This window comes from Dunckerocampus dactyliophorus, chromosome 14 (genome assembly GCF_027744805.1).
Source record: "Dunckerocampus dactyliophorus isolate RoL2022-P2 chromosome 14, RoL_Ddac_1.1, whole genome shotgun sequence".
In the NCBI taxonomy this organism is placed as follows: Eukaryota; Metazoa; Chordata; class Actinopteri; order Syngnathiformes; family Syngnathidae; genus Dunckerocampus; species Dunckerocampus dactyliophorus.
In genome coordinates this window covers 17,338,285-17,356,769 of record NC_072832.1, presented here as the reverse complement: position 1 = coordinate 17,356,769, position 18,485 = coordinate 17,338,285, and the positions used below count along the sequence as shown (strand labels likewise).

General features: G+C 39.8%; 1 protein-coding gene across 1 annotated transcript in view; it reads right to left on the bottom strand.

Moving 5' to 3' along the window:
- Positions 1-140: 140 nt before the first annotated feature.
- Positions 141-18,485, bottom strand: part of dntt (deoxynucleotidyltransferase, terminal) — a 113,974-nt gene continuing 95,629 nt past the window's right edge. The window contains exon 11 of the mRNA XM_054798802.1: positions 141-392. Within this exon, the coding sequence (XP_054654777.1) occupies positions 306-392 (87 nt within the window). The 3' untranslated portion in view covers positions 141-305. The remainder of the gene's footprint in view (positions 393-18,485) is intronic.

Below are 18,485 nucleotides of genomic sequence, written 5' to 3'. Positions count from 1 at the left end.
TTTGCCACAATTGCCATTGTGTTGCATGTGTCATTGCAACACTTAGTGCTGCATAAGCAGTGAATGGTGAAGAAGAGTTTTTATTCACATTCAGATAACAGTGAAAGATAGGATAGACACTTTATTCATCTGCAAGAGAAATTCACGGATTCACTGAATGAGCAACATTACGAATCATACACAAGCATGTAATCCAGAAAAATAACAACCCAGCAACACAAAAAAGTACGGAAATCAAAAGTGAATCAGAGCGGGAGCAGAAAGCAGTGATGTCAGATGTCATTTGGCCAAGGAGGAGTGGATGCCTACGCGTTCCTCTGCCAAGGCTCAATGTACTCGAGACCCAAATGAGCAAATATGTCCTCTTCAGTCGTAGCTGCCAGGAACTCTCTCTACCAAGGAGACAAACAAGTACAAAGTCAGTAGAAAAAGTAGAAATGTGTGAAACACATGACCACACATCCATCCATTTTATATAACGCTTGTCCTCATTGGGGTCATGGGTAAGCCGGAGCCTATCCCAGCTGATTTTGGAAAGAGGTAGGGTATGGACTGGTCGCCATCCGATCGCAGAGCACATATAGACAAACAACCATTCACACTTATGCACAATTTAGAACAGGGGTCAAGCAACACGTTGATCGGGATCGACCAATTGGCCTTTGGGACTTTTCCGGTCAATCCTGAAAATATAAAGAAAAATAAATGAATTATCACATTAGTGCCCTCCCGCCTGCAGAGAGACCAACAGGCACACATTGTGGCCACTGAACACGCCCGTACGCCTCGCCGCTCTCCAGCCCAAGCCTTGAGTCCCGAAACCCGGAGGTGACAGTGCACGCCACATATTCGCCCCACAAGCAACAAGCGTTACGTGACGTGCAACTCCAAAAAAACACACCCGCTGCGGCAACGTGGATCATTACGGCAGACTGTTCTAACGCATCGACCAAACATAACTCCCCCTCTCCTCTCAACTCAACCACTATTGCTCGTCCGCAATGGGAAGCCATCAAGCTATATAGAGTTGTGGTTTACTCATAAACCCGTCACCGCACATTGAATCCCTGACAAAGAGCCACAAAAGCAGGGGTGCCCAAACTGCGGACCATGGCTTTTTTTGTAATTGGCCAGAGGCACACTGCAGAAACTAAATATAAATTTTAAAAAACCCAGAAAAAAATGGTAAAAACAGAGCAAAAGGTACAATGAGAAAAAATGAAATGTTGACCTCAACAACTAAGAACCAGTAATACCACAAAGCTTTGTCTTCATATATGTGTCACTTTTTTAAAGTCCTTTCTACAAAATGTAGGCCTATATATGAATATTGGGGAGGTGAGGTAGGTCTTGCCTTGATTCATGGCCGAGACTAGTGATCTTGCACTCAAAAAGATTGATGACCACTGATTTAGACTCTCCAATTACTGTACCCAGAGACAACCCATGCACAGTGAGAACATGCAAACGTCACACAGACGTGCCCAAACAGAGATTTGAATCCTCAGTCTTCTGACCGACAGGCCAACATGCTGACCACTAGGCCACTATGTGCACACATTTACACAAATACATTACAGTAGAACCTCCTACATTACAGAATGTCCGAGAAAAAAGTAACACAAAGTTCACGCCACCATCATAACATCACGTGAGATAAATCCTGCAAATCCCGCAAGACCTCATTTTCGGAACACCAACCGGTTAATTTTTGTAGTTTATTTTGAGTTTTTGTTTACTGTTTTTTTGCTTTTTCGTTGGTTGGGACATTTTTGCAATGCTTATTCCTACACACCGGCCTCAACTAGCTGTGATAAAAGAAGGAAGAAGTGGTAAGAGAAGAACAAGTAGAAACACCCCAGGAGTTACATTAAGCAAGAAGACCTGCATTCAAAGCAGGAAGACTCCAGTATGTGCCACTATTGTTGTCCAGCTTCAGCATGTGCATCTCACTTTAGGTGGAGCATTTTGTTGTTTTTCATTCCACACGGCTCAAACTCTTTTCTTTTTACACTTGTGTTAAAAGTAAGCATCATACCGGTCAACCCTCCCGTTTTGTCCGGGAAACACACGTATTCCCATTTCAACAGTTTCCCATATTTTTCCCGAATTTTTAAATGAAAAAAGAAAAAAAAAACCTCTTTGCTATTGCCAGAGCACCACAGTAACTATAATAATACAGTTACTCTACTAATCACTTTTTAAAAATGTTAAATTTGTCCAAAACTGCTTGTCACACACCCAACATGCACAATCACATTTGACCATCCAGCTTTTACCCCTCACGCGGTGCACCTACAAACGCTGTAACCTTGCTGTAAGTAATTGCCCCCACTCAACAGATGAGTATCTTCCCTGACAAATCATGACCAGGCTATTAACTGCTGGCTGTCTACCAATGCCACGTTATGGGGGTTATGTCTCCATAAGAGTGGTGACGAGGTCTGACTCACCTTGGGAGCGAGACCGCCTGGAGAGAGAATGAGATGTGATTTTGACACATCCTGCCTTCAAGTGCTAAACTGGACCTGACAAGTTGCAAAAAGATAGGAGGAAAAGCCAAAAGAACGGCCGCCAACGCTGTCAGCTGAAGGCAGACTAACAGCAACTGGGAACAACGAGTCTTCAGCCAAGAGAGAAAGGATCACTACGAGGCATGTCTCCCACCATACTGGCTTGTTACATATAATGCAAAGGACAGATTGGCCATGAGGCAGGGAAGTGAGCGCATGTTCCGTGAAGCTAATCACACCTCCTTTAGATCTTCGCATTGAGGACGAGTCGTGGGTCAATTACAGGTCTCATATGATTTGTGACGCAACAAAAGATAACACAGCAAGGAATTGTTGGACACAAATAATTGGCTAATTTCTAAGTAATAAAGTCAAAGTGTCTTCAGTATCACTTTCAAAAATAATACTTACAAAAAACATCGTATATAAATAGCGCTCCGATAATATAGAGAAACCGATATTGGCATAAAAATTAGATATTAGATCATATCGGTATCAGGTTTTCTGCCGACAATAATATTGGCATGCGAGTGACTACCTGCTCCACACCGGAACAAGCTTGCTAGCTCAGTATGTCCGTGGTCTGGAATTCTTTAAGTTTAGCTTTCAGATTGTCAATATGCAATTTGCAATGAATATAAGGCACTGGCCGCACAGGTGCCGAGTGGCTAGCGTGTTGGCTAGTGCATCTCCAAATGTAAGGTTGTTTCAAACAATGCATTGCCATTCTCTCTGAGATTGCAGTTTTTCAATGGAGACCATGACTTCCTAAACCAATATGACAATGCATATTGATAATTCTTCCCGCCCCCATCACCAGTGATGTGTGGTGAGGTTTATGGTTGGTGAGGTTTTGGAGGATGTTTTTATTATGTTAATACAGGTTGCTCAATAAGAGGATAACAAAAAAAAGAAGGGAATAATTAACTTTTGTTTAAATAAATGTCTTCAAGTTGTTTTTTTTTTTTTTACTTTTTTTTACTTTGTCTCATTTATTTATAATTGTTTTTTGTATGTAATTGTTTTTTCTGTTACATTTCTGGATATATTTAATCCCTAATCACCTTCAGAGACTTCAGGGAAGATTTTTCCGTTCTTAAGAAGATAGTGTTTGATGTCTGTAGGTGTGATAGCATTGATGAAAAATGTATTAACTCATTTCAAAGGGTGAAACTTCCACAGTGATCTGACTTTTGATGATTGCAGCCCTGGCGGACTTGTAGGACACATTTATCTTTGCAGCAGTAAAAGTTAGCGCCATAACTATAAAAAAAAATACGACCTCGGCTGTAATATATTTTCATTATCCTTAAAGGTCCACCTCTTAAAACTAGTTTACTCTCACACTTGGTTTATGTTTCTGTCATCCTCTTTTCACACAAAATATTTAATCAGTGCCGACAGGAGAAATATAACATGTTTTTGTTCGTTTTGTTTTAAGAAAACGGTGTTGTAGGGTTGAAAAATGATATTACAGTGTACAGACTTTAGCTTTCACCGTGCTCATCACCTTGGGCCCATTTATTGGTCTAACCACTCAAATCATATCACATGCACACATATCATAATAGTAAATGGTGCGGCAAGCCATACAATATTGAATTCTTAGGTGATAAAAGGTTGAGGCTTCGAGAAAGAGTGGAAGAAAACATGAAAAAGAAGACCTGACATGGCTGATGTGATTTGTAGTAAATCCACTTCTACTACAGAACATAGACGTGCCTATTCAGAGGAAACATGGGGCAATTCAGGGAATAGGCAGACACACAAGATGAGATTTTCAACATTACCAATTTAGCCATTGTCATGGATCAGGACTAAAGCTCTTTCTTTGCTGGACTGTTCACTTTGTTCAATTCTTAAATTCCTGACACACCCTCAGGGATGTGCTAATTGATTTACTTTGCACAACACTCTGTGTCCAGAAACCTTATGTGCCTCAGAATTCCTCACCTTTCTTTTTTTGTATGTAAAAAGGGAGTTTGGGAGGTTAAGGTTAGGATTTGTTCATTGAAAAGCATCTTTCCGGGAGACAACAGTATGTAACTACCTTATAGCTAAAGTGTTACAGGTGTAAGCCTAATGAGGATAGCATCTCTGTCACAGTCATGGCTGTCATTACTAATTTTATTCGTCTAAAAGGTGTACTCACACCAGGCCAGTTGTACAGCGCTTAGGCCCACTTCACCACCAACATGTTTGGGTAGTGTGAGTGCTCAAGATTGGCACGCTTCCCTCCTTTGCCACAACTGGCAATTATGGTCCAGGGCACGACACATTTGCATGTGTAATGGGTGCCAGTCAGCATGGATGTGGGGATCTACGTTGGTAAACTTCACCTTAAGAGTCGTGCTGGACGTCGAGTTGACAGTCCGGACTTCTAGCTTGATCGACTAGCGCTCTCGACTCTCATTCAGTGGTCTGATTCAGTGGTCTAACCATGCGGGTTACAGATTTTTATTCATATGTATACGCGCAGCGCAGCTGAGTCATAGAATGCCTGTAAGGTTATCGCTCCACGTAAGTACTTAATGATAACCGGCATATTTCATAATAAGTCAAATACAAGGCACGGACTGTTTGCTCACCCACGACTACGTTAACGTGTGATAAAGATTACACAGCCCATAACTTGCACAAAAAAATAAGCGAATGACTCGAAATAAGACTGGAAATAGTCCACCAGGTCCAAAAAATTGCAGTATTACAGGAGCAAAGGGACCAAAGCATGAATGTTCATCTCGTCCAAGTCTAGCACGGTACAGATGGCCTACAAAATGATGACCAGAGTATTTTAGACAAACAGCAGAGATGGTCGTGTATCGACCGAATCGTTCAAACCTTGCAAGTTTTTTACTGAACCAGGTCTTGGGGCCATTTGTTTCTGTTAACTCGTTCAATTACCCTGCTGCCACTTGCTAAATTAAAAAGGAAACCAAGTAACATGGCATTAATTGTGCAACTGTTAAGCCCCAGTCCCAACCCATCGCACTTGCAAGAGCATGCTGTCTACTTGCAAAAATGTGGGAAAAATTTGGGGTCCATAGGTGGTGAGTACTGCCTCAGTACAGACTTGGGAGCACGCAGACATAGCACTTTCAGTGCAGGAGGAACTTTCGCTGCGTTCGGGCTGCGTCGGGCTATGAATTCACCCCAAGTACAGAGGAAGAGGAGAAGAGGGGCGAAGAAGAATCAGTACTACATTCCAGAAACATGCATGTTAGGTTAATTGGAGACTCTAAATTGTCCATAGGTATGAATGTGAGTGTGAATGGTTGTTTGTCTATATGTGCCCTGCCATTGGCTGGCGACCAGTCCAGGGTGTACCCCACCTGTCGCCCGAACTCAGCTGGGATGGGCTCCAGCATGCCCCCGCGACCCTAAAGAGGAGAAGCGGTATAGAAAATGGATGGCTGGAGGAATATACTGTATATACGTATGTGTGAAATGAAAGCATTGTGTGTCGGTGTCCTTGACTTAATAAGCTGTTAATCAGCTACATGTTTCTCTGTCCTCCACATAATGATGTCCCTGGTGGTTGTGAACACATACGAGTCCCTGAAAAACATCTGCCTCCTCTCTGCCAGCCATCACCCTTTGTGCGCCACCCGGCCCCAAGCTTGATGGATGGGGCAGATGGACATGGCTGACTGCCCGATTCCGGACCGACTCAACTGACACAACAAAGATGGACCAACAGGAATGAAGACGGAGGGGAAAAATAGATTTCTGCTCAGCATGGCTATCAGGAAGGCTTTCAGCATCTGGTAGCAACCTGGCATTCTTTCAAAATAACAAGTTAGGGCTGACTTTGACTAATACTGATTTTAGTAGTCGAACCTAATGTTAGATTTTGTCCATAGTCGACTATTCGATTTTTGTTGTTGTTTTTTTTTCAGAGCAGAGCTAATGCCAATCCTCACAAATAAACAGATCTCATCTGAGACTTTTTTCACCTCAAAGAAACGGGCTAAAACACTTAGAGAAACTAATAAACATGGCAGGCGAGCAAAACCAGTACCTTTATTCATTTAGTGACACAGAAAAGAAGACGAACACGGTCGCCGTCGGCACACATCAGAGACGCGCACACAGAATAGAAACAACGTAGCTTGAGAAACAACAACTTGCTGAAACACTCAGTTAGCAGCCTACATTCTTGCCTGAAAATTCAGTCGGGATATGAAATGAGGTTGGGGTAACAGACAGCCCTAACCCGTTTGAAATGATATTCAGTGATTTTCAGTGATGATTCAGTGACGTTGGATATGAAAAAAGCTGGTGACAGAAGTTGCACTTCACTTTCTGGAATCATCTTGAATCTTTTCAAAATACTTCCACACTTTGGATGATTTTTTAGTCGCCATTATGAGCCAAGAAGTCCGTCGATGCTGACAGTCTTCCGAGCATTCAAAGCTAGAGCTCTACTCAACTGCTTTGGATTGTGCCACTGAAGCGAATGATTTTACTAATGGAATGGTAAGTATAGGTCACACACATAATTTTACATTTTTATGAGCACAAATTAGGTTGTTTCTGTATCAAAGTAGGTTATTTATAACAAAAAGAAAGACTTTCTTTGTAAAAATGTAAGCTCAGCCGCAGCCTGGCCACCCCCAATGTAGTCAGAATGGTACAATCTTCATCACATGATATTTTTATATGATTCAACTGCCAGATTGATAGTCGAATCAGACTCTTCCGAATTGAATTGTCGAGTAGTTGACCAACCTAATAAACCCCCTAATGAAAGTGTTATCAAAACCCTGATGTCTGATACTGTATCTACACTTCAAATATTCAAATGATGCTGACAGCTTAAGTTGTGATAGATTTTTCCCGCGTGCTAAAAATATATATTCTCAGTTGCATGGTATCCGAACCAACACATGTAGGTATGCTAAGTGGTGTGGTTATATATATTTCAAGAAAAAAACTGCATCTGTACGCTACTGACACTCTAATCTCCCGGCCAACTTCAGAGTGGGAACAGGATCTTTCCATCACCCCAAATCCAGATTTCTGGCCTCAAATATGTAAAAATAACTTCATTCACTGCAAAAACCCAAACTCAACTCATTCAATTTAAGATCATCCACAGAATACACTGCACAGGTGAACTATTATATAAAATGGGTTTCACTAGATCAAATCAATACACTTGTGCTCACAGCACCCCATAGACCACTGCATGCATGCTTGCTGGCATTGTACACCAATTAGGCAATTTTGGATACAAGTCACAGATCACCTGTCACACATATTAGGCTGCCACATCCGTCTATCTCCTCACCTCTGTATCTTAGGAGACATGTCATCTGTGCAATTACATAACCACACTATAACTACACCGTTTACAAGAAAGCAGTCCCCCTAAAATGGAAAACAAGACATCAACTGACCATCACACATTGGAAGAATCCGCTCATAGATCAACTTTCAATAGAGAAAATGTCTCCATAAATTACTGTAATCACAGAACACCCCGTTTCATCAAAATATGGTCCACATTTATTCAAAAATGCACATCTACACATGCCTGATCTCAATTCCACAAAATTATTTATTCCTCTATTATAAGCTCCTTTGTTCCCATCATTAGCATTGTAATTTCTACACAAGTACGTATGAAAGCGCCTGTAAATACAGAGCACACACACACGCACACACTCTACCTCATCAGATGTTTGTCTGTCTGTTAGTTGTATATAAGTTAGATTATAGTATTAGTTGTATATAAAAAAAATAAACTGCATCTCAGCTTTGTGCTGTTGGTGAAAAAACCTCTTACTAGTACTGGTATGAACCTCGGTCATGCTCATGTTGTTCTCATTTTTCCTCTTTTTTTTTAATTTTCCAACTATTTCAACTTTCTTCTTAAATATTCTTTGTAAATGTTCCTTTCATAATATGGTTACTTTATTCCCTTTGTTATACACATGATATAAAATAAAAATATAAACATGACATCATTTTGTTTAGTTTGTTTCTCATAATATTTCGACTTTTAAAAACTAACATTTTTTATTTAATATTTCAACACTATGCTATTAAAATTACATTATTATTTATTCTTGTAAATTTGCAACCTTTTTCTTGTCAGAATATAACTTTTTTCTCTTGATTTTGACTTTTATTCTTGTAAAATTACATCTGTTTATTTCCATTTATGATGGTTTTTTTTCCCCATTTCAACTTACTTCTAATACATTTTCTTCTCGTTATTGACTTTATTCCCATAATATTTTGACTTTATTCTCGTAACATAACTTTTTCCGCAATCTAAGTTTCCAAAATGTACACCTTTATTTGTTGTTTTTTTTTTTAAATCTTTCTCATAATACAATTGCTATTTTACCATTATTGTCTTAAAATTACAAATATATCTCGTTAGATTACAACCTCTCTAACTATTCTGACTTTATTTTTGGCGTTGTTTTGTTGTTAAATTACAATTTTAGAATGTGCCGCAGGCCAATAAAAAAACTGAACAAACAAGAAAGTTACTTTATATTTCCATGCGTATACTTTATTATTTTTTCATGCTTATTAAGCCGATAGCCCTTAACATTGCCGTTAAGAGGTGCTTTAAAACACTCTGGCTTGTCTTATAGGACACTTTTCCAGGCCAGTCTGAGCCTTGGAAGGGCCACATCCGCCAAGGACCTGACATTGCCTACAGAGAAACATTAGTTAATCTTTTGCTTCTGCAGCTCGATAAAGCCGCTTTTCGACTGTGCTTGTCTTTTTTGGGGAGGTTCAGACGTCTCTGTGAAGACGAATGAATGTGAAGACGGTAGTTTCATGCAGACTCAGAGGAAAGTAAACATTGGCCAAGAGAATAATGTGGTGGTAAAACAGGTCACTTGAAATGATGAACGTAACCGCTACCATGTAGCACCACAAGGAAAGTGCTTACTTTGCATAGATACTTTGAAGAAATACATGCAGCCTGATTAACTCGATTTTTTATATATTTTTTTTTTGCAGTAAGGGAGTTTGTCTCAGTCTCACTGCTCTCAACCAATCAATCATTCATGGAAAAACAGAGAAAGCAAGTTTCCTCATATAGACTGTTATAAAATGTTTATTTCAAGGACAGAATGCAAACGCAATAGTCTGTGATCAGCAGGCATTTTTTCTGTACCGTATATTGATTGGTTAATACAGTAGAACCTCAGTTAGCGTACGCCCTGGTTAGTGTATTTTTCGGTTTACATGCAAAAGTATGCAAAAGTTTTGTCTCAGTTCACTTACATTTTGCGGTTAGCTGTAATTATTACAACACGTGAGCCGTGTGTTCAGAACACATTTTATCACAAAACGTCCCTGTTAGCTGCCTGTTACTGTTAGCATGGAAACCAGAACCGGAAGTCATTGTTCCCCAGCTCTGTCCATGTCTATGATGTCATCAGGGAGTCACTCTGCAGTTCTTTGCTAACTAACACAGTTACACCACGTCTCGGATTTTCTTTTGATCACAGTGAAATAACCCACAATGGAGCCAAAGAAAGTTGCAAGTGCCAACTTTTCTATAAAGAAGGTGAGAAACACTATTAAATTCAAGAAATAAACCAAAGAAAAACACAAATTTGTTATGGATCTCCGCTCGTTTATATGCATTTCAAGTTGTTTAAAAAAAAAAAGTGTTTTGTGTTCACATTTTTGGATGTCCGGAATGGATTAATTGGATTTGCATCATTTCTTATGGGAACACTTCATTCGTCTAGAGTACATTTGAGGGGTTACACCAAGGTTACACGGTATTAGTAAATATTTGTTGATGGATTTCAACAAAATAGATGAATCGAGTGTTGTGTAGTTCTTTTTCAGTGACTTTTGGCTCGGTGACCAGACAGTCATGGGTTTCAGAACTGCTACAGGAAATAAAGAGTAAAATAAAGAATAAAGCAACAGACTTGTGCAAAATGTCAGGGCTGATTTGAATAACTGGAATTTGAATTAAATTGGTCCCACCCCCCACGGGATGTTGAATTGGAATTTGACTTGGAATGACTGGAAGTGGAATTAAATTAATTGGAATTCTGAGAAATTCAAAGTAACAGGAAGAATTTGTTGTTTGATGTTTGGCAAAGGTTTGGGCTTAAATAATAAAATGACTTTACAAACACTAAAATTAAACTCATATTCCCTCCATATTCGGTACTTGGATAAAGTAAAGCTTTCTGTGAAATCAAGAATTTTTTCCACCTTTTACCACAATTTGAAAGTTAAATACACCAATTAAATAATCAGTTTTTTTCTTAATTGCCGAGGAAAAACATATGCTGTAATTAAAATATAATGTGTACATCATGAGGTACATAGTAATGCTATTTCTATGAAATACTGTATGTAAAACTGTCACGTATTCAATACATTTTAAAGCATGATTCTGGAATACAGTATATCAAAGTCGCCAATTGGAATTTCAATACAACTGTCATTTCGGTTGCAAGTACTTCCTATTTGCAACCTCCATTCAAATTCCTGGAATCGAATTGGAATCTGGCAGAGATTCGCAATTCAATTTGGAATTTTGCACAAGCTTTCCAAGCGTTGCAAAGTCGCCATTGGGCATGGTACATAACCCCTGCTCTGGGGTTCCATCACATGACGTCTCTCTTAAGAGGACAGTGAGGTATATTTATACATTGACAAGAATGTAGTGGTCGGTATAAAAAGAAAATCCCATGTACCGTAATCACTCGGCTTCACTGCTTTTTCAAAACAGCTCCTTTGTGAATGTTCACTGCATATGCGTTCGCTGCTTTAAGTGCAACGTGAGTCTCTCCTGAACCACAAGCAGCGGCATTACAGTAGCGTTCTACACTGGTCACAAGGTGTCAGTAACGTTACATTGATGAGACAATAGCCACCGCAGGTCGTACGCTGTCAATGCTAACATGTGACTCTATGTTATGGCTTATTTTCTGTTATTACGTCTTCAATATTGGGGAAAAGTTATTATAGAGGTGTAATTTCATGTCTAGATGACTCGAATAATGCTAAAACTCCTATTTAGAAAGTCGTAAATAGGTTTTCTATGCTCTATGAAATAAAAACTATGGATTTCAATTTATGGTTGCATGAATGTACAGTAAGTACTGTTTATTATTTCCATGAAATTTTCATTAAATCAATTAAGTAATCACAATTTACTCCACGCACACTACATTCATGAAAAATAAGACTTCAGGTTGACAAACATCTCATGAGTATCACTCGCAATGTTATTCCAATGCCAAGAAGGAATCTTTATACGTGCACACACTTGATGATGTTGGTGATGTTATTGTTGTTATTTGGGGCAGCAGTGGCTCAGGAGGTAGAGCAAGTCGTCCAGTAACCGGAGGGTTAGTGGTTCGTGCCCTGCTTCCTTCATCCCAGTCACTGCTGTTGTGTCCTTGCAGAAGACACTTCACCCATTTTGCCTCCTGTGCTCCTCACACTGGTGTATAAAAGTGCATGAATGTTTGATGGCGGCAGCCAGGTTTCTGGCAGTATACCCAAGGGGCAGGTGTGGCTACAGATGTAGATTGCCACCACCAGTGTGTGACTGTAGAGTGAATGAGGTATAGGTTTGGGTTTTGGGTGTCTCAAAAGGCGCTATATAAATAAAATCCATTATTATTTGGTTGACAAAAAGCCCAGTTGATCAAGTAATGTTAGCTATTTTGTTTTGTTTATTACACAACTGTGCTTATTCTGTCTTGGTTCTTATCATTCCATAGCGACAACAAAAACCTTCAGACCGTCTCGAAATTAATTCATCTGGACAGCACCATATAGAAAAAGGCTGTCAGGAGCAGATAAAGTGCAAAGTCGATTACGCCAATGTGTTTTCCCGCAGCAGCTGCTCGTACTAGTCGCACAGTCGCCGTTCTCTTGTCTTCAACTCAGCAGGAGCTCAGTTCAAAGGACAGCTACAGAAACCAGAGAGGGCACACGCACCTCACTAATCACACCAGCAATTAGTATAAGCATCATAAAGCACTGCTGCTTATAAAACAGCTATTGGCTCTAGTGCTATTGTCACTATCCAACCTTCCTTGGCTCGCTAATCAGCATGTAAAGCAGGCAGGAGGCCAATAAATAATGAATTCTTCATCAGAAACATCTGAATTCCCACTACAAATATGCAAATGTGGCTCTCCGCTTCTGTGGAGGAGCAAACATTTGCAAATGAAAATTGTTTAGTGGATTTGGCTGCCCAAATGTAATAGCCAGCTATAACAAAGACTATTAGAGAAACGAAAAAGCCTAATGCAAAACACAGGCAATTTGGGACACACTATTATCATAGTATACTTGCAAAATATCCGGATAATTGTTCATAATCATAAGTAATCCTTTACTTAAAGCCTTCACTCCCCGTCAGGTGATGAATGGACTGGTTGCTGTTGATATTAGGGCCGTCTGATTAAAATATGTCATCTTGATTAATCGCATTTGGTCCATTGTTAACTTGTATTTAATCACAATTAATCACAGATAAAAATAAGTTTTTATCTATATTAAGTAGGGATGTACAGTAAATGTCTCGATGATACACATCTAGATACACGGGTTAAGATATGATTAAAAAACAATATATTTTAAAAACAGAACGATTCCATACAGTGAAAAAATGATACGATTGGATTTGATATGATACGATTCAATGGTTACATCTGCTGATGTAGACGTTCATCTTCATTAGAAAATAAATAGCCAATTCTATGAAAGCGGCATTCTTACAGTGTTTTCAAATGTGTAAAAGAGCACATCATATGCCCAAGCATGCTGTAAGGCAGGGGTCCCCAACCACCGGCCGAGGGAAACGTTCAGGCGCAATGATAAAAAAAATAAATTAAAAAAAACATTATTTGTAAATAAAAACTACATCAAATCCCACAGTTTTTGCATGTTTAATATGAGCGGTGACTTTGTTTGGCGGTGCTTGAATGCACCATTGAATGTTTTCCCACGCTGCACAGACTACTATACTGTATTTTTCCTCTTTTTCTTTCACCTCATATTTGATGACCTTATCCAGTGCTAATGTGTTTATCTGTGTGGTGCACCTCACTGAAAAAACAAACACCAGGCTCGTACTGGTGGATGGTGGTTCTGTATTCATTTAGTGCTTTTAATTTGACGTTGTTCCTGTCATAGTTTTACACAATACATAAAAAATAAGATAAATTAGATCGCTATAATGTACGTATGTTTTACTGATGTGTTGAAATTCTTTCCTGGTGACTATCTAACACGCATGCTATTTTCATCCATTCTCGTCTTCAGTCATGGTCACATTGACACAAGCCCCCAAATAGCTGTCCTCGGCTATGCCTGCAGTGAATTTGCGGCTCATAAACCAAATTTTAGCTCACAGTCCAATGCAAAAAATCAGGTGAGAGACGGCTCACATCTAAAAATCACTCATTAGTTGGGAGACTCGTATGTATAAATGACAATAAAAAATACCAGCAGCGCACCAGTAACTTCGCTCTTCTCCCTGGCATTTGAGATGCGACATACTCCGTGACAACTGAACTCACAGCGACAATAGATAGAAATAACTTTGGTCTTGTCGAGAGAGCCAGGGCTTTGAAGCTAAACTTACCAATTAAAATACCCTTTTCTTATCTTTCTTTCTTTTCTTTTCTTTTCTAACTTTTTCACGTTAATCTTTTTCCTGTTAATATTTTTACTTTATTTTTGTAAAATGACTGCTGATTTTTCCATTTCTGCTGTCGTTTTTTTTTTGTTTTCGTGTTAAAAAAAAAATAGCTGTGGACCGCAAATGGCCCCCAAGCCACACTTTGTACATCCCTGCAGTAGAATAATGCCAAGATTACTGTCTTGTCTGTCTGTCTATACATACCAATAGGGGAAAAAGTCAGTCAGGCCATAGAACGTTTTATATTTTTTGATGATTTGTTTAATTCCGTGTTGTTGCTGCTGGAATGCAGGTTGTTTCGGCACTAAATCTGAATTGGCCACTGTAGACCTGCAGTGTAAATCCAGCCTAAAAGACTTTGAAGCATCATGTAAAGGTTAAGAACTGAGCTTTCAGTTGTAGAGGGACTCTCCATCATTTGGACCAGCACAGAACTCTGCTCTAATGATAGCAGCAAATTAACTTTCTCCCTTGCACCAAGGCCCATGAATAATTAACTGGTTTGTTGAGCAGGGAGCAGGAGCTTTCATGACCATTATGAGTATTCACTGTGCGGAGGTTAAGCATTCAGACTGCACGTTGCATACGAGAAAAATCTAAAGCCAAGTGATCACGATTCATCTAGTAAGCACTTAAGTATGTTTGTTCTGCTATTCGGGCATACAATATAGGCTATTTGTACCGCGGGTGCACTTCCCCCTCCCTTTCCTGCCCAGTGCTGGCTGTGCTCAGACTGACCCGTTTGCCCGGCCCATCACTTCCATTCAACTGTGTTAATGCAATTTCCTTGACTTTGTGGATAATTTCCAATGTTATTTGAAGCCGTTCTGATTATCTCTAGTGTGGAAGGTGGCGGCTGTCATCAGTTACTTGGAAGAGGAACGATTGCATTAATTAAATAACCCGTCTATGCACCACGGGTCTTCCATTTTGATTATTTGGAGTCTTCATATTCTATTACAAAATGTGCTGGTTATCATTAAGAATTTGCAAGGAGCAAATACAGCCATTCTATGATGCGGCTATGTTGCTTGCACATGCATGACCAATTATGTCATACCCTGGTCAGTTTAATCCAATCATGCCAGAGAAAGGGGAAGTGTACCGTGCTTGGGAGCGGATCAGACCCATGCTTAAGGTGTGAGGTAGGCCCAAGCAAGACACAAATGACCTAGTGTGAGTACGCCTTAAGTGATCTGCATACTAGTACCGTATTTTTCTGGACTATAAATCAGACCTTTTTCATAATTTGGCTGGTCCTGCGACTTCTAGTCAGGTGTGACATATATATCAAAATATATGCATAATTTAACTGTTTAGGTTTTTAAATGTTCATTCATAATGACTGACATGGACCAAGGAGTGTACATTACCATTGGAAGCCGCGAGAGGGCGCTCTAGGGCTGTGATAACTATATGCTGCTCGTGTACCGCAACAGCCCCGCAGAAGAGGTGATGACCCTTCATCTTGCGCAGGTGTTGATGAAGAATGAAATTAATTCAGTTATGTGGAATGAGATCGGGAACTTGGTGAACTTGCTTACCGGTAGCTTACTTGTTGCACTCACCTTTCAAGAATTGTTGTAATTCAGCCACATTGGACGATTTTCGAGCATGAAGCGTCTTTTTAAGGTCATGCCACAGCATCTCAATTTCCACACAGGGTCATGTAGGTTTGGCTTTTTTTTCTCCCTTAATAATAAATAATTGAATTACGTATTTTGTCTTCAGTTATGTTGTAATTGACTAATATTACAATTTTTGGATGATCTGAAAACATTTAAGTGTGACAAACATGCAAAAAACTAAGAAATCAGGAAGGGGCCAAACACTTTTCACACCACTGTATATGTCTTATATGTCTAGTGCAACTTATGTATGTTTTTTCCTCTTCATGACACATTTTTTTGACTTGTGCGAGTTATACTCCGTAGCACCTTATAGTCGGCAAGATACGGTAGCAATATAGGCAGCTAAATAGAAGGGTGCAAGGTCAGCAAATGCCATTATTGTTCATTGATACACTGAAAAAAGTTCTCCTGCAGTCCTGAAACGTTTCAACAAAATGTTAAAGCCCCTCTCATAGAAATTACATTTTGATTATCATTTATTTAAGCATCCCTTAGGAAGACGCTATTGTAGTAGAGGACAATAGTTAGGACCAGTCACTTGGAGCAGACTCTTTAAAAAGGCGCAAAGAGAAGTCATCTCATTTGCAACAATCATCCTGATGTGGAGGGCATTTTAGTAGGAGACAGTTGACGTTTTCAAACAGATTTATTTAAAGTGGTTAAACTGTGCAAAAATCTTGAATGAGGCATTTAGGACGAGACACTGGCATTTAATATAACAGCTCGAGAAACGTTGTATTAGCAGCCCCTACCAGATCTATAGATGGCACTCTTTTTGGTATAAAAGCATGTTACGATTTCTTACAGAATAGTTAATTATTATTAGAATATCCATTAACTTGTCTCATAAACGTGTGTGCTTTTAGTGTCATTTCCTTACTGCAGCGTAAATAGTGGCAATATTTTTTTGGTGGGTTTCAGCCAAACAAAGTTGCCAGCATTTTGATAAAGACTTTGAGAAACGCTATTGAACTCAAGGAATAACTCATAGCAAAACATGAAGGTGGTGTCTTCAAACAATCACAACTTCAATAAAGGGAACCTTAAATGTTAATTTCCCTTTTTTTCATCATTTATATGCATTAGAACTGTTTTCTAAAACTATACTTGTAAAACTATAAACATTAACAATTTGGAGTAGGGAAGCCCGATAAAAAATATCTCGCCGGGTGAGAACGTTAAAAAGCTTTAATTTAGTACGCTATTTGAAGAACAAACACTTGATGCAGTATGGAGAGTTTTCGAGGCTCACCAAGTGATCATCAGTCAAACGGCAGCTAATGTATCCTACGCTGGACCCTCGCTCGTATGTGCGTGACAGTCAGAAATCTAAAGCAAATAACCCAAAAAATAATTGAATTCATTGGACTAGATGACCCTCCTTTATCAGCGGTGGAAGGCAGCGGGTTCACCGGCTGCTCTCTCACTTGGAACCCACCTACGTGCTACTGGAAGTCCTGCTGGAGCTCCACCAATGAACTCTCACTGGGCAATGGCCAAAAGGTAAGGAACAAAAAACACTGCCAAAGAAGAACAAGGGCAGGAAAAAAAACACACTACAAAAGCTAAAGGCGCTGCAGGAAAAAAAAAGCAGGACTAACCTTAGCAAGATAAGGCAGGATACACTGCGGGATAGCACGCAGGGAACCATTAGAAAGTACAAAATTAGACCAGTAACTAACACCGCGATAGCAGAAACAGCTGTCGATGAGGAGGTGAGAGCAAGGAGCAAACTGGTGCTGAACTGCTGCCTTGCAGCAGCTAATGAAGGTGCCAGTGATTACTTGCAGGTGTGTGCAATCAGCTCCGCCTCTGCAGGGTAGTGTCCACTACAACATAGGGCACACAGGCGGCAGCAGAGCGGCAAACACAGAGCATGACAACACCCCTAGTAACTATATATAAAAATATTCCGTTTATTAATATGAAATCCTACTTTGAGGAAATTCACTTATCGCGGTTGGGTCTGGAACCAATTAACCGCGGTAAATGAGGGACAACTGTAATTGTCTTATTGTGCACAAAGAGTGTTTGTGAAATGCACTCAGGGGCATCACAGTAAAAGAAGTATCATGTGTTCATTCATTACCTAAGTTGTGACCTGACATTTGTGTGTGGGAAGAGCTGCTGCCTATATCGGTATCGGCTGATATGGATATCAGAATTTAAGTGCTGGACAATATCAGTATATCGTATATCGGTAAGAAAGCCAATATGGGGCATCTCTACTGTTAAGTCAAAGGTAAGCACATGAAGTCTGTGATTACAGCATAAAGTTTGAAACAATAAAGTGCCGTCTGGTGTCATAATATCAAATCTGAGGTCAGTACTCCACTTCGCAAGACGTGTGCGCTCACTTTCCCAGTAATGTAGAGTAAAATCACACACAGGCTGCACAGTGACCACAAGATCAGCTTGAACCAGACCAGTGATTGTTCATTCGAGTGTTCCTCTAAATAAATCATGGGCCACGCTGAAACAGGAGCCCAGAGTGGAAGCCGTCCTGTACCACCGCCAGGTCAGTGTCAATTAATGCCATACGACAAGGCAAACACAGTCCAGCATCAGACCTTCCTGAAACCGTCTGCCTTTTAGGTCATCAATAATGGATGGCAATTTGCCCCCTTCAACTGGAAACTTGATTCATGCTTATCCTGTACCTCATCCTGTACCTCT